The sequence below is a fragment of the Nycticebus coucang genome, chromosome 10, assembly GCF_027406575.1.
Source record: "Nycticebus coucang isolate mNycCou1 chromosome 10, mNycCou1.pri, whole genome shotgun sequence".
Taxonomy (NCBI): domain Eukaryota; kingdom Metazoa; phylum Chordata; class Mammalia; order Primates; family Lorisidae; genus Nycticebus; species Nycticebus coucang.
Window position 1 is genome coordinate 78,390,882 of NC_069789.1, and position 16,786 is coordinate 78,407,667.

The following is a 16,786-nucleotide window of genomic DNA, read 5'->3' on the forward strand; positions in this document are numbered from 1 at the left end:
CCCACCACAAAGCCCGGCTATTTTTTTGTTGCAGTTCGGCTGGGAATGGGTTTGAACCCGCCACCCTCAGTATATGGGGCCGGCACCCTAACCACTGAACCACAGGCGCCGCCAGAAATAAAACCAGTCTTACTTAAAAATATGGATTTTGAAACCAAGTAAACAGAATATAAACTAATCAAATCTACCAAGTAATTAATAGTAGCATTCCATAACCAAATAAGAGTTTATTCTAGAAGGGCAGGAATGTTTCAAGTGCAGGAAAATATATATGTATACGTGTATTTATTAAACTCATAGACTAAAAGATCAAAAACTATATGATTGATATTAGATCTCCCTCCAAAAAATTTGGTAATTCCAGCAATCATTTCTAAAGATCATAAAGCAAGAGTAAATGTAATATCAACTGATAAAATAGCAAAGACCTTTCCTTTAAAACAGGAACAAAGCCTACTATCACCAAATTTTTTAACACTCTTTTCAAGATTTTAGCTAATACAGTAAGAAAAATAAGAAGATATAAATTATCATTTCCTCAGATATTATGATTATATTCTGTGATAAGAGATGCACTCTTTAAAACAATTGCTAGTGTTAATAAGAGACCCCAGGGGTAAGAAAGAACACAGGATAATACGTTTTGAAATCCTCAGCATCCCTTTATATCACCATAATAGGCCATTAAAAATTTCAATGGAAAAAAGGTTTCAATTCACAACAATGTTTAAAAAACAAGGTTTATTCTTTCATTTGGCATTTTCCTGAAACAACATTACAGATTTATAACTTAGTATTTGACATACTATATATAAATAAAAGTTTGTGAAGGTGGCAGATGCCAGGAAGAAATCACTTTTTATCAGACCCAAACAATCGACAGCCAGGAGCATGAGGGGGGAGGCTCATGCTTGTATATCTGAGATCAAGACTGTCTCAAGGACTTCCTAAAATAACCCCACCAGAAATTCTTTCCTTAGGACTGTAGCAATTTAGATAAGATGATCTCAAAAGAACACCTGCCCAGTAAACAAGATTTCACCTATGAACTGATGTTAACTATGGCTTGAAGTCTCTAAAACCAATTAATTCTGTTTGTAAAAAGCTTATTATGAACTTCTTTTGCAAATACAAGTTTTCCTTTACCCTCCTCTTCAGATGTTTATGCGGCTTGCCATAGCTGTGCACCTTGGGTTACAATCCTCTTTTCTAATTCCAAAATAAATTCAACATAAATGAAGATACCTCTTTTTCAGATATTTTTTTCCTGGTTAAAAGGTTACACGGTAAAATAGGTTCACCCTATCTACTCTACTTTGGTTTGTAAGCATAAAATTATGTAAAACTAAAACTAATCACAAAGCAAAAACGTGAAGTTTTGAAGGTTAGTAGTTTCAACCCCAAACCAGTTGATTTGGATATTAGTAGGATTAAGTTTTTTTTTTTTTTTTTTTATTGTTGGGGATTCATTGAGGGTACAATAAGCCAGGTTACACTGATTGCAATTGTTAGGTAAAGTCCCTCTTGCAATAATGTCTTGCCCCCATAAAGTGTGGCACACACCAAGGCCCCACCCCCCTCCCTCCATCCCTCTTTCTGCTTTTCCTCCCCCATAACCATAATTGTCATTAATTGTCCTCATATCAAAATTGAGTACATAGGATTCATGCTTCTCCATTCTTGTGATGCTTTACTAAGAATAATGTCTTCCACTTCCATCCAGGTTAATACGAAGGATGTAAAGTCTCCATTTTTTTTAATAGCTGAATAGTATTCCAAGGATTAAGTTTTAATATCGTCTTTGAACAATATGCTAAAAATAGTTTCATATTGTAGTAATTACATTTCTAGAGAACAGTGGTATTAAACCATCATTACCAGAACTGAATTCACTTATTTATATTTGTAATACTCCATATTTGACATACTTGATTAACATTGCTTACTTCCATTTCAAATAATAAAAATAATACTGCCATGCGGCAGGATTCAACATCTTGGTTTGTTTTCTAAGTATTTAGTGGCAAGACTGGGAGGAAGAAGCATACACTAGTACCTTATGTAAAATGTCTGAAAAGAAAGAACTATTATAGCATAGTCTTATTACAGTCTCTTGTAACTAAAAAGATCCTTGGCTCTCTGCACCACCACAGAAAATAAGAAGCTATATACACAGCATCAGCACTGAGAAAATTCAGATTCAATCTCGCTTTAGTATTGAACCAACTCAGTTTATTTGCATAATAAATAAAATGCCTTAAACATTATGGATTCTTTATATCAGAGATAAGCATTCATTTGAAAAATTAAAATAAGGAAAATTATGTTACCTAAAATAAGTTAAGCATCATGATTAACATCAAAATTTACAATTTGCAAGGAAGTGGAATGATGTATATTTTTCAATTAAAATGTAATTAAGGACAGGTTTCTTCATACACACACACAAATTTCCCTAAAGCTTCATAAAGATTTAACTGTTAGCTAATGGAGTAGAGAGGTATTAAAGTGATCATTAAAAAAATCTCTAAATCAATCTCTAAATATTAGTCTAAAATTAGCTTGTCTGACCATTATTAATTCATTGGATAGAAACATGTTGAGTATCTATTATGTTATACGCACTTTCATTATTGTGAATAAAAAATACTGCATTGGAAAAGAACATTTTTGATATGTCAAATGTAATATGTATTATGTGGCTGATGATTACCCTTAACATATTCAACACATAGGACAAAATTCTGAGCAATCAAAATAATTATACCCTTGAACAATCGGTTGTTCAAATTGATTTGCTCTCACCATTCCCTTAAGTTGATTTCTATGCTGGGATTCTTTCCCTATTCTAAAATAAGAGAACAAAAACAAATTTCCTAAATAAGACAATACAAAAGAACAGAAATTTAAGAGAAGGGACGTACTAGCTCTTGAATCCTTGTTTCCATTTGCTCTCAATAGTGCTTCTAACGTTCCATTTTCTTCTCAAAGAAAACGTTGATTTAAAAGAAAAAGTACTATCAGCTTGAAGATCTAAATAAGCATACTGTTTAGCTTTTACTAAAGTTAGCAAAGACTGAAACTGAGAAAAAATATTAAAACAAATATTTATTCTAAGCCACATTCATCATTCACCATAATAATGATCTTGGATTTTGGTACATGACTTTTTAAAATAAATATTACCAACAGGTAAAAATTTTCCTTTCTTGTCTTAAGACTGTGCCAGAAGAGTTTATACCAGTGTGTATATTCACAATTTGAATGTTAAAGAAATGTCACTTCTATCATCTGAATGATGTGTCTTTTAGAAGAGTGATAAAATGTCACAGTGCTTCTTCCTAACAAGAAAGCATACATTCCATTCTGGTTTTTTTTTTTTTTTTTTTTTGCGGCTTTTGGACGGGGCGGGTTTGAACCCACCACCTCTGGTATATGGGGCCAGCGCCCTACTCCTGGAGCCACAGGCACTGCCCCATACATCCCATTCTTGAGGTCTCTTTGTATAAAGATAGACACACATGTATTGCACAAATAGATATACATACCATACACATGTATTCATATGCCCTTTATCAAAGGTTTGATTTTGTTAAAATGAGATCTTCTTCTTCTGATTCATTATTCTCAGAGTCTTTGAAACTGTACTGTCCTACAAATTTCATTCATCAAGCATGTATTGAGTACTCTCTGCATGCTTAGCTTTATGTCAGATACAAGGAAGATATAAAAGAAACATAAGACTATCTCTGCCCTTCCGAATCTTGAGATCATTAGCAGTGGCAAGATAAATGTGACACATTATTAAATAATTTTTGAAACTAGTACCAAAACCAACGGTACAGGTAACGTGTATTTTACACTTATGTAGAATGTTAAGAGCTTGGAAACCCTTTAGGATATTTGAAAAAAAAATCTTATGAAGTACACATTACTAGCCCCATGTTAGTTATGAGGAACACAAAATTCAGAATTTTAAACGACATGCCTCAAACAGATGATGAGTGGAAAAGTCAAGACTTAAGCCAGAGTTTTCTGATTCTAAACCCAGTGCTTTTTTCAATATAGTACAAGAAACCAAGAACGCAAGGACTCAAGGCGACAGCCAGCCTTCTAGAGAAGTCCGACTAAACTGGGCCCACATATGACCAGTGTCCAGCCAAATGTCCAAATTAATTATGGTCTGCAAATGTTTGTACTTCAGCGGAACATACTGAGAACAGCTACCATTTCCTTAGTCTTACCGCCTTTACCTTCTCTATAAGAGCTTTGCTCTCAGAAATGGGAATGTCAAATATAAATTTGGCCCAGTGGAATCATATAAATCTTAAAAGGTCTGGTTTCTACTAATTCGCATACATTTTGTTTTCCTTGAGCACCGGGAAACCCAAGTGCCTCCCACCTATTTCTAGCAATCACTCTAAACGAGTGATTTACTTGATTTACGCCCACTTACTTGAAGACTAATGACTGACCCTCGCCCAAATTCTACAAGTTCACCCTAATTTTGCACACCGACCCCAGCCCCTGCCCGAACATCTTCCCAAAGGCTAATACCGAGTTCAGGCTCTGCAGGTCCTGTCGCGATGCTGTCACACAGCACTGACAGATATGACGTGACCTTTCGACTCCGTCCTTGGAGACCTCCCACTGGCTTCGCAGCGAAGTTCCAACCCTGGAAAACTGGCTCCCTGCTCAGGAACGCAGCCCCTTGCAGCGAGTGGTCCGCAGCAGTTAGAACGATGCTGGGCGCCCGGGTGTGCATCACTCCACCTCATACTCCTGCCAACTGCAGGGGACTTGGTCCAGCAGCCAGTCCATCTCACCCCGGCCGAGTCTGGGCCAGCCGGCCCTTACTCAGGACACTGATGACAGGTTGTTGACAGCAGCGGCAAAAGCCAAGCCCACCCGCCTCTAGCGCCCATAGCCGACAACCTCAGACCCCTCAGACTGGACCGCAGAAAATCGTTTCTATAGGAACCCCCTGCGGACCACGTGATGCACGCGGGCAGCCAATCACCTCTTACCTCTGCAAGCGGTCCAGCTTTCCGCCCTCCCGCCCCCGCCTCCTTCACCCAGTTCCGCCCCTTTCCTGCGGAGAGTCTGCGCCTGTGCAATGCGCCCGGCGCGCTCCCGCCCGCGCGCGCTCCCCCGGGGAGAGCGGGGGCGGCGTGGGAGGCTTGCTGAGAGCGTGAACCGAGGAGGAAAAGCGCGGCCGGCGCGCAGGCCCAGAACCGCCCAAGCCGTGACTGCCGGAGACGCCCCAGAGCGGAAGAGGGAAGTGAATAGGGCTTCGGGCTGTGGGCTCCTGTTGGGCTGGCCTTGCTGAAGTAGAGGCAGCACCGAGACAGGCCTTTGCCAGTGGTCCGGATCGGGATGTCGAAGAACACGGTGTCATCGGCCAGGTTCCGGAAGGTGGACGTGGATGAGTACGACGAGAACAAGTTCGTGGACGAGGAAGACGGGGGCGACGGCCAGGCCGGGCCCGACGAAGGCGAGGTGGACTCCTGCCTGCGGCAATATCCTTGCGTTCGCCTCCCTCCTGCCCCAGCCCACCCGCCCTTCTCTCGGGACCCGCCGTCTGCAGCATTCGCGGGGACTGACCCTCCGGGGCTTGGGCGCAGAACTGCTGCCCCCTGCTGACCGCGGCGCAAACCTGTGTCTTTGGGGGTCTCTCCTAAGAGGGCGGGGGTCTCCTCTAGCCAGTGAGTCGCCTGGGGGCCTGAGGGTCCCGCCCCCGGACACTGGCGCTCCCCCGCGTGCCTCCAAGCCCCTGGAATCCTCGGGTTGCGCCCGAGTCCTGGCTTCAGGAACGGGGCGCACCGGCCGCGCCCTCCCGGCGCTGGGCAAGGCGTGTGGGGCTGGTCAGGAGGACTGATGCAGGGCGCCAAAGTTTTCCTCCCTAGAACTCTTATTTACTGGGGTCACAGCACGTCCAGAAATCTCTGATTGGGGAAATGAGCCCCTTCCCTTAGCGGCTTTATTTTTCTCTTGTGTTTTTGTTATTGGTTATGGGGTGGTTCACGATTGAAGCCCTCTGTGCTTTGCTCATGGTCCTTTTAAAAAGAGAGAGAAAGGAATTTGTCAAAATACAGAATGCACAGAATTTGTTAACCAAGGGGAGGGGAGTGTATGCAAAACAACCAAAACTCCCAGTAAGGAAGCTTGGAACCTTTTACCTGCTAAGAAAAGGACAATACAAAAAAGACGGGGGAGGGGGATGCATGTGGAGAATCCCTGGAAATATTTAAAATAAGCTGCAATGAATAAAATAGAAGATGAGTCATTTGTATAAGGCAGAATCATTTTTTTAATCCTGAAATTATTTCCATGTTAAGATATGGCCGTCAGTTCCTGGTTTCTATTTTTGCATATTTGAATATTCATAACTCTGAATTAGCTTTCGCACCACATCATTTTTAGAAAAATGTAAATGTTGCAAAAACCAAAGCTGTAGTTTTAGAAAAATCTCAATTACTGGACTTAAATGCATCTCTAATTATTCTTGGGTGAATTCGTAAGGAAAGCTCGTTCCTCATCAATGTTCTGTTAAATTATAATGGCAAAATACATGAGTGAAAATATTGGGTCTTGTCTTAAAAGCACTTAAATACAACATGAAGCATACATGTTCCTTTGATTACTGCACCTTTCACAATTAGCTGTTACTATTTTGCATTACTTAAATACTTAGGTGTTTGGAGTCTTAAAAAATGAGCCAATCTACAAAAAGGGTGCTTCTGTACAAGTCCACGCAGCCTTGAAAATAATAGCACCAATCCTAGATTTTTGATACGACTTTTGTCTTCAGAAGACATGTGGTGAACATTGTTCTTCCTAAAAACATTTCTTTTGGTGGATAAATAATGTTTTATGAAACTCCCAATGTATTTTAGGTAATTTGTGATGATGATTCTTAAATAGTACTGCTGTATCCATCTCAGGAGATCTGCTTTTTTAATCATTTTATTTTAATTATAAAGACATTGGCTCCTACCCACAGGACAACCAAGAGAGACAACCCTGGTGGTGGGGTACTAGAGATAAGATGAACAAGTGAACTGTGTGTGGTTTTCCTTTTAGGGGAATGACTATACCTTCTGGCAGTCTGATTGGCCCTCTGTTTCTTATGCTTGCTAACTCACTGGGGCTTTCCAAGAGAGTCCAAATTTAATAGGTATAGTCTAACACAGTTGGAGTAACCTTGATGAAATATGAGAGAAAAAAGATTAAGATTCACATGGTCATGTGAATTACATTCTGAAATGCCTCTTTTCATCAATATTGAGAAATTGCTAGTGTATGGTATTCAGATTGCTAATCTACCAGCATTTTAATTAATAATCTGTAGATTATTATAGTTCAGTAGAAGTTTGCTATTTATTTTTTCAGTTAGAATCGTATACGAAGACATATTTTGATTGATGACAGGCTGTTTTATTGGGGGGATTGTAATTCTGACATATGTTAGGGTTTCTTTAATACCACTCTAGACAATGTTTGTGTATGTGTCTCACTGGAAAATGAAAGATTATCAAGGTGTTCGTTTCATAATTAGAGCCCAGGGTGAACCAGTCTTTGCTTCATTAAAAAGAAAGTCTTAACGTTCTCTTTTCTTTTGGCAATTTGACTTTGATTGACATCCTAGACATCAACACATCGAATTTCCTATATTGAACTTAGTGACTATAGTAATATTTTTATGCATAAAATAAATCTTAAGAATCAGTGGTTATAATGCTTTCCTAGGAGCCACTTTTTGCTGTTATCCCCTTAACCTCCATCACAGGAAATATGACAGCTGCCCTCCAAGCAGCTCTGAAAAACCCCCCTATCAACACCAAGAGTCAGGCTGTAAAGGTGAGTAACAAACTGCATGTCACCCTGTGATCTTTGCTGATGCCATCTCATTCTGACCAAAATTCTCAGAAGTTGCACAAAATCAACAAATATTGTAACTCTTTACTATCTTTCCCATAAAAGAGCCTATAATATAGTTCTATAGGTAAAGATTTCATATGAAAAAAGCAAAAATTTGGCTCAGCATCTAGGACGCCAGCCACATACACCAGAACTGGCAGATTCAAATCCAGCCCAGGCCTACAAAACAACAATGTGACAACTCCAACCAAAAAATAGCCAGGCGTTGTGGTGGGCGCCTGTAGTCCCAGCTACTTGGGAGGCTGAGGCAAGAGAATCGCTTAAGCCCAAGAGTTTGAGGTTGCTGTAAGCTATGTATGATGCCATGGCCCTCTACCCAGGGCAACAGATAGAGACTATTTTCTCAAAAAAAAAAAAAAAAAGGGTGGAGCCTGTGACTCGGTAGGGTGCCAGCCCCATATACCAAGGGTGGTGGATTGGAACCTGGCCCTGGCCAAACTGCAACAAAGGAAATAGCCAGGCATTATGGCAGGTGCCTATTGTCCCAGCTACTCTGGAGGCTGAGGCAAGAAATCTCCTAAGCCCAGGAGTTGGAGGTTGCTGTGAGCTGTGACACCAAGGCACTCTACTGAGAGTGATAAAATAAGACTATGTCTCTAAAAAAATTAAATGAAAGCAAAAATTTCCTGTAAAAAAAGTAATATAGAGTTATAATGCTACTTGGTAGACACAGTAAGTTCTAAAGATAGCAGAACCATTTCTGTGTTTTTAGAGGAGGCCACTTGGGCTGAATGTAAGCAAAGGCTTGATGAATAAGTAAAACTTACAAAAATAAACAGATTCTACTTTTTTTTTTTTTTTATTGTTGGGGATTCATTGAGGGTACAATAAGCCAGGTTACACTGATTGCAATTGTTAGGTAAAGTCCCTCTTGCAATCATGTCTTGCCCCCATAAAGTGTGACACACACCGAGGCCCCACCCACCTCCCTCCTTCCCTCTTTCTGTTTCCCCCCCCATAACCATCAGATTCTACTTTTTAAAGATTGTTTTCGGTTATCCTTAAAAAGGTAAACATCCATAATCCTCCCACCCAAAGATAACACTCACTACCTTTTAGTATTACTTTGTACTTAGTGTTTTTCTGTGAGTGTTTGATTTTATTTTTATAAAAATGGAATTTTATAACTTGCTATTGGGACTGTATAGCAATGTACATGGACTTCTTAAAGTCTTATTTCTGTAGCATTTTTAACGGCTGTGTATATGCTACAGTTTGTATATGACTAATTTTTTATCATATATTTAGACTATTTCTGTTATAAACTACTGAAATGAATAATTTTTGGTAAGTTCTTATTTCCTTTGATTAAATTCCTAAAAGTGAATAACTTGATCAAAGAATGCACATTTTTTAAGGCTTTTGGTACATACGGTATTGCCAAATTGCCTTTCATAAAAATTGTGCAATATACATTCCCTCCAGCAGTCTTTTGCTAATTCTTAAGAATCTACTTCTGTATTTAAAATGAAGCCCATAGCATAAACTCCACAGTCTATAGCTATTCATACATTGTAGAAGCTTCATCTCCCTAATTGAATAGTCGTAACGCATAATAATTACCTGGGCAGCATAGATTTTTATTAGGGGAAACAGTTCTTTGGTTTTTAAAGGTCATGAAGAACATCATTGAAATTTCATTTTTACCACTTTCTGCTTTTACGTGGGTGGTTAATAGTCTGGATGCAAAGACATTTTTCTAAATCTGGTAATTGTGTAGTCTTTAAACTGAAGAGAACAATAGGTAGTGGAAACATTCTGTAAAATCCTGACCAGTATGAATGCCGAAGGTGTTATTTCATGTTGAATAGAAGGAAAAACAAATTATTAAAAGGGTCAATTAAGTGTTCCTTTTGCTTGGCTGGATCAATAAGAAAATAACTCTGCTTTTGAAACAGACTTTTGCCAAGGAAAAAAGATGTTTATAAATGAACATCACTACATCTCACATTTATAGTCACTTGACTATGAATGTGAAACTGAAGAAAGTTTTTAAGAAAAAACGATCTTTTTACAATGCTTCAAGGTAGAACTACAGATTAGTTTACTCTTCTTTTTTTTTTTTTTTTAAGATCAAGAAGTAAAATTTTGGTCCATTGTGGTGACTCACACCTGTAATTCTAACACTCTGGGAGGCTGAGACAGGTGGGTCGCTTGAACTCAGGAGTTCAAGATTAGCCTGAGCAAGAGTGAGACCCCATTTCTACTAAAAAATAGAAAAATGAGCCAGGAGTTGTGGTGGGTGTCATAGTCCCAGCTACTCAGGAAGCTGAGGCAGGAAGATTGCTCAAGCCAAAGAGTTTGAGGTTGCTGTGAGCTATGATGACGCCACTTCACCCTACCCAGGGTAACAAAGTGAGATTCTGTCTCAAAAAATAAATAAATAGAAGTAAAATTTAAATGTTTATACCACACTGATCTGTTAGCAGATCCTCTGGCTCTCCCTTCAGTTACGTCAGGAATGACTGCACTTACTTCCTGGTTGGTCTCCCTGCTGTACCTTACTCCCTCCCCCCACGCCATATTTTCAGGGTAGACATCAAAGTGATCCTGTTAAAATGTGAGTCACAGCTCCGCTCTCAAAACCTTCCAGTATCTTCTCATTTCTGTCAGTAAAAGCCAGTCCTTACAGTGCCTGCAGGCCTCACATGATCCGTCTTTCTTAACCCTCTGACTTGCTCTCCTGATTTCTTACACCGCTTTGCTCCTGCCACAGTGAGGCTTTTTGGCTCTTGAACATACTGAACAACACTAACAACATTCTTTCCTCTGTCTGAAACACTTCTCTAGATAGCCCTAAGGAACTTGCCTCCTTCACATCTTCCGTGTCTTTATTGTCACCACCTTAGTGTCGCCTTTCTAAAAGTGTAACCACCCCCACACACATGTCTAAATGATCTGTTATTTATTTACCCCCAGGATCGGGCAGGCAGCATTGTCTTAAAGGTGCTCATCTCATTTAAAGCTAATGATATTGAAAAGGCAGTTCAATCTCTGGACAAGAATGGTGTGGATCTCCTAATGAAGTATATTTATAAAGGCTTTGAGAGCCCTTCTGACAATAGCAGTGCTATGTTACTCCAGTGGCATGAAAAGGTAAGTTATGAATTATAAATCTATATAACTGGTTCCTTTATATTAGAGCAAAACTCTGACAACCTGTCTTACCTAAATAACCATTTCAACTTGATTATACATCTTTAATATTATTACAAGTATCCCCCAAATTTATAGTTGAGATTAATGTTTATTAGCCTTGGTCCACTCTTAAGGGATTCTGATACACAACATGTAGGTTTATTCAGTAATGATTATTATTCATTAAACTTGAACTTTGAATTAAGTTAAAACTTTGCAAAAGAAAATAAGCAAAAAAATCAAAAGGTGGTAAGGCCGGCATGTTGGCTCATGCCTGTAATCCTAGACCTCTGGCAGGCTGAGGCGGGTGGATTGCTTGAGCTTACAGGTTTGCGACCAGCCTGAGCAGAGCGAGACTCCATCTCTAAAAATAGCTGGGCATTGTGGCAGGCACCTGTAGTCCCAGCTACTTGGGAGGCTGAGGCAAGAGAATCACTTGAGCCCAAAAGTTTGAGGTTGCTGTGAGCTGTGATGCCACAACACTCTACTTAGGGTGACAAAGTGAGACTCTGTCTCAAAAAAAATAAATAAAAAGGTGGCAACAGCCAAGTGTTCATCAACAAATGAACAGATAAAATGTGGTACATTCATACAAAGGAATATTATTCGCACATAAAAAGGAGTACGTTCTGATATATGCTATAGCATGGATGGACCTTGAAAACATTATACCAAGTGAAATAAGCCAAACACAAAACGACAAATATAATTTTATTTATATGAAGTAATCTAGAATAGTCAAATTCAGAGGGAGTCATTAGAGGTTACCAGGGACTAGGGAAAGCAGGGAATGGGGGGGGTTATTGTTTAATGGGTACAGAGTTTCTGTTTAGGGTGTTGAAAAACTTTTGGAAACATAGTGATGATAGCTGTACTACATTGTGAATATAATTAAAGGCCACTGATTTCACACTTAAAGATGGTTAAAATAGCACATTTTATGTTATATATTTTACTACAATTAAAAAAGAAAATCGGGAGGCTTGGCGCCTGTGGCTCAAGCGGCTAAGGCGCCAGCCACATACACCAGACCTGGCGGGTTCCTATAGTCCCAGCTTCTACAAACTGGGAGGCTGAGGCAAGAGGATCGGCTTAAGCCCAAGAGTTTGAGGTTGCTGTGAGCAGTGACACCATACACTCTACCCAAGGCGACACAAATAAAAAAAAATCGGGGTGGGATCAGGAATTCTCAAATCCTTATTTCTAGTTTTATGCATATATTTTGCAGTGTAGGCTGATGCTAGTACACTGTCAATCAAAAAAGGGGGGAGAAGTAGAAGAGATTTTAAGCTTTGCATAAAAAGTTGATGCAAGTTTAATACCTAACTCTTAACACTGGTACAAATATAACATTTAAATAGAACCAACTACAGGTAAGGTCTATATTCTGTAACATCTTAACAATTCCTAAAACTTACAACTTTTCAGAAACTATTGAATGTCTGTTTTAAGGGTATCTGAATAAAAACATACATTAGACAAAAATAGATGGCAAAACTTGTTTAGCCTTGGTCAAGTCACTTTATCCCTCATACACTGCCAAAAAGAACCAATTTATGGATAGAGTAACCATTCCTCACAGTTTTCCCCAAATAGTCCCAGTTTATGTCTGTTGTGCTATCATAACTCATGAATAGTTCCCCCTTTCACTCTAAAAGGTGCCAATTTGAACAGTAAATTATATGGTCATCTATTTGCAGAACACTCTGTTTGCCAAGCACTATACTTATAGTTTATGTTTCACTTAATCCTTACAACCCTACGAAGTACATAAGCATCTTTATCATCCTCAGTTTACAGATTGAGAGCCAGCCTAAAACCCAAGCCTAGTTCCAGTATAGTCTATGGATCATAGTGAACGTCAATTGGGCACTTACTATGTTCCAAACACTCTTTTAAGGACTCTTATAAATATTAACTCATCCAAGGGCGGTGCCTGTGGCTCAAAGGAGTAGGGCACCGGCCCCATATGCCGGAGGTGGCAGGTTCAAACCCAGCCCTGGCCAAAAAAACTGCAAAAAAACCCAGCCAACCAAATAAACATCAATTCATTTAATCTCGTTGAAATATTAGAAGGAAAGACTTGCTTTTATTCTTCTTCTGTAGATGGGGAAACTAAGAAAGCTGTTACGATTTCCTTTCTTCCTAACATCAGTCACCAGTTTTGCCATTCTTGTCTCCTAAGTACTTCTGAAATCCACCGGCTGAAGTGCATCTCTAAGGCAGCTGCTCACAGCATCTCTCCTAGTCTGTTGCTATAGCTTCCTGACTGGTTTCCTAGCTACCAGTTTTGCCTCCCTCAAATCTGTTCTCTACCTAGCCACCAGAATGATCTCTTTAAAATCCAAGTCTGCCAGTGGTACAAAGACACAGTCCAGGTTCCCAACTCCAGCATGGTCTTCCTTGGCTTTCTTCCGGCTACAAAAGTGCCAGCCTTTTCCCTGAATGCGCCTTACTGTTTCACACCTCCATACCTTTTCTCATGATTTTTAATGTATTATTTTCTCCAGGAGGCCTTCCCTGAAATACTCCTCTGCACTGTCAGGGTGGCTCTATGCCCCTCCTTTGTGCTTTAATAGCACCCGAAGGATAACTCCCATTTCATACATTAAAACGTTCTGTTTATATGTCTGTCTTCTTCATATTAGACCTGAAAATGCTATTTTTGTTCATTTTTATATCCCCAGCATCTGGCACAATTCTCATTACACAAAGATATTCAGTAAATAGTTTTGAACAGAGGTAAACCAGAGTGCTTCTGATACCTAATTCTTCATCATGACTTTCAGTTTTTCAAGTTGGAGTCAAAGTTCCTAAGTTCTTAGCTATTAAATAACTTCTTCTGTGGTGGGGGTGGGAATAGAATCTGACAAATGCTAACTAATATACATGGAAGTGGGATGGTTGATCCCAGTTTGAGATGCAGTATGTCCTAAATTTAATATTTGAACACCTGTTTTAGGCAAGAATATTAAGCTGCAGATTTTGAAAAACATGTTATTTAGAAATAGTGTAAACTGGTATCTCCCTAGAATGTAAGCTCATGAAGGCTGGAACATGGAAGGTTTTGTTTATTAGTGTATCCCCAGTGCCAGGACTAATGACTTTAGTCATTATAGGTGCCCAGGAAGTACTGATTAAATTAATGAATTCATCTCTATCGCTCTGTACATTCCTTCTTCAAGAAAAATGTTTTACTTAATGTGAGAATTGACCCTTTATGATTCTGTCACCATTTATATTCTGGTTTGCTTTTAGGCACTTGCTGCTGGAGGAGTAGGGTCCATTGTTCGTGTCCTGACTGCAAGGAAAACAGTGTAGTCCAGCAGGAGCTGGGTCTGTCGGGGGAGTAGGAGTTGCTGGTACAAAGACCAAAACAACCAAATGCCACTGCTGCCCTGTGGGTAGCATCTGTTTCTCTCAGCTTTGCCTTCTTGCTTCCTTTTTCATATCTGTAAAGAAGAATATTACATATCAGTTTTCCTTTAGTGAAAATTGGAATAACAAAGACGAAATCATGTTTCAGCAGGAGTTTCATCCTCTCAAATTCTTTCAATGATGTGTATACCAGTCTGTATATAGCATAATTTACATTCAGTTTAATTGTGCAATTTTTAACCCCTAGTGGCTGGTTTCTGTTTTGTTTTGTATTATTTTTAACTAATACTGAGAGATTTGATTAGAATTTGAAGCCAGTTTCCTATCTCATTGCTAGTCGGGAAGTAATCTGTATTAAAAACATGAGAGACTAGCAGCTATTAATATTGCAAAACTGGACCATACCTCCCTTATGTAAGCAAAATGTATTTCCAAAATCAGTAGTGGGTGAACACCACTACCAAGTTCCAGCTTTGTTTCTGCTTGCCCCCAGATTGTGTGTGCTGTGAGTTTGAGTATGCTACTTCCTCTCAGCATCCAGTAATCATGGCCTCTCATTTTCTTTGTGGTCACCCAGGGTTCAGAGCAGGAAGTCTTGCTCTATACAAATGTATCTATAAAATATCTGCTCTTTGACATGAACATCAAAGTTGTGTTCCAATGATATGGTTCCGTTTGGGGAAACTACCCCAAGTCTCAGAAAAGATGTGGAAACTATGATGTAATTCAAACTCGGGGCAGCCTCTGAATGAAATGCTATTTTCTTTAGAAATACAGTAGCTGCCTTAGACATTATGAGGTATATACAACTAGTATTTAATATGCCCCATAAATGTCTTCAGTGTTCTTCAGGGTAATGTGGATCTCAAAAGATTTGGTTCAGATCCAAACAAATACACATTCTGTGTTTTAGCTCAGTGTTTTTTAAAAAAAGAAAATGCCACACAGCAAAACATGTTTACTTTGTAGCACAAACCAAATCGGTTCTCAAGTAATGACCGGTGCTTACAAAATGTTGTTATTACATAGTAGCTCTAAAACAAACCACCTGACCAAGAGGGAAATCCGCCTGTGTTTAGTATTTACATCGGATACCAGTTTCATAATCACTGACTTACGTGAAAACTGGTGCAGAAATTCTATAAACTCTTTGCTGTTTTTGATACCTGCTTTTTGTTCTGTTTTGTTTTGTAAAAATGATGAACTTCAGAAAATAAAATGTCAGTGTTGAATAATTTATTTTTCTCTTGCTTTAATACTTACAAATGTACAGTTAATTAAGAGGAAAGATTTCCTGCTCCTACCACAAAGTATTGTCCTCTTGACAAGAACTAATTTGGCAGGGTTTGTAACACCATTTTATACAAATATAAGGTAATAGAGGAGAAAGTTGTTAATGATGCCAGAACACTACTGAAGTCTTTGGAGTGACTCCACAGCCTCCTGGTGCCATCCACACACCTGTAGGGTCACCGCCCAAAGACTGACTAGAATGCGTGAAGTAGCCTAGCAGCTGCAGTCTTTTATTCCCAGCTTCTAAATTCCTCTTTCATACACCTCAAATCTATTTCCTATCCTCACCTACTCACTGCAGCCTCTCTTTGCTTTCCAGCTGTACCTTACTAGATTTTCACTTTAAAGCTTTAAAATGTTTCCAGGTAATGGGGGGCAAGGGAGGTAAAGAGAAACTAAGCAATAGGTACTATTTTATTTTCTAATCTATTTTTTAGAGACAAGGTCTCACTTTGTTGCCCAGGCTGGAGTACAATGGCTATGCACAGGCACAATCATGGCTCATGGCAGCCTTGAACTCCTGACCTCAAATGATCCTACTGCCTAAGCCTCCCAGGTAGCCAGGACCATAGGCATGTGCCACTGTACCCCCAAGCAATAGGTATTAGAAGTAGTGAAGTAGGTGTAGCATAACTACTTATAAACGTTAAAATAAAAACAAAAGTAGAAACTGCAGTGGTTTTTTCTAAAATTCTTAACACTCTCATGACTGAAGTGTTGGGGAAAATTCTGAGATTCCATAGTGTATATTCACAAGAATGAGTGTATTTAGAATCTTCCAGTCTATCAGCTTTACTCTGGGGAGATAATAACAGTATTTTAACAAACAGTACAGCATAGGATATCCATATGAATCAGAATGGATATCAGCTGGAAACAACTGGCTCAATTAATGCCATCCTGGCTAAGTGATTATAATAACTGGCAATACCATCCTTGGTAGAAAAAGGGATCAGGTTAATGGTGGAAGAACATATGTGAATGTCAAGGTACCCTTTGGCACAAAAGTTGTTCTTGACTTCCCAATCACTTCTAA

The 16,786-nt window shown here is 39.3% G+C and overlaps 2 protein-coding genes across 3 annotated transcripts in view; one reads left to right on the plus strand and one right to left on the minus strand.

Annotated features, from left to right (window-relative positions):
- The window catches only part of RGL1 (ral guanine nucleotide dissociation stimulator like 1), a 287,354-nt gene extending 282,394 nt beyond the window's left edge, over window positions 1–4,960 (minus strand). For both annotated transcript variants that reach the window (XM_053605796.1, XM_053605793.1), the window contains exon 1: window positions 4,558–4,960. The gene's annotated coding sequence lies outside the window, so the exon portion shown is untranslated. The remainder of the gene's footprint in view (window positions 1–4,557) is intronic.
- Window positions 4,961–5,097: 137 nt separating this feature from the next.
- ARPC5 (actin related protein 2/3 complex subunit 5) lies at window positions 5,098–15,692 on the plus strand. Its single transcript, XM_053604448.1, has 4 exons — window positions 5,098–5,519; window positions 7,788–7,860; window positions 10,861–11,037; window positions 14,338–15,692. Exons 1-4 carry the CDS (start codon window positions 5,377–5,379, stop codon window positions 14,398–14,400), a joined length of 456 nt encoding a protein of 151 aa, XP_053460423.1. The 5' UTR covers window positions 5,098–5,376; the 3' UTR covers window positions 14,401–15,692.
- The last annotated feature ends 1,094 nt before the right edge of the window (window positions 15,693–16,786 follow it).

Coding starts and splice junctions, on each gene's coding strand:
- ARPC5 (XM_053604448.1), top strand. CDS start 5,377: ATGTCGAAGAACACGGTGTCATCGGCCAGGTTCCGGAAGGTGGACGTG. Junction 7,861..10,860: donor CCAAGAGTCAGGCTGTAAAG/GTGAGTAACAAA, acceptor ATTTACCCCCAG/GATCGGGCAGGCAGCATTGT. Junction 11,038..14,337: donor TACTCCAGTGGCATGAAAAG/GTAAGTTATGAA, acceptor GTTTGCTTTTAG/GCACTTGCTGCTGGAGGAGT.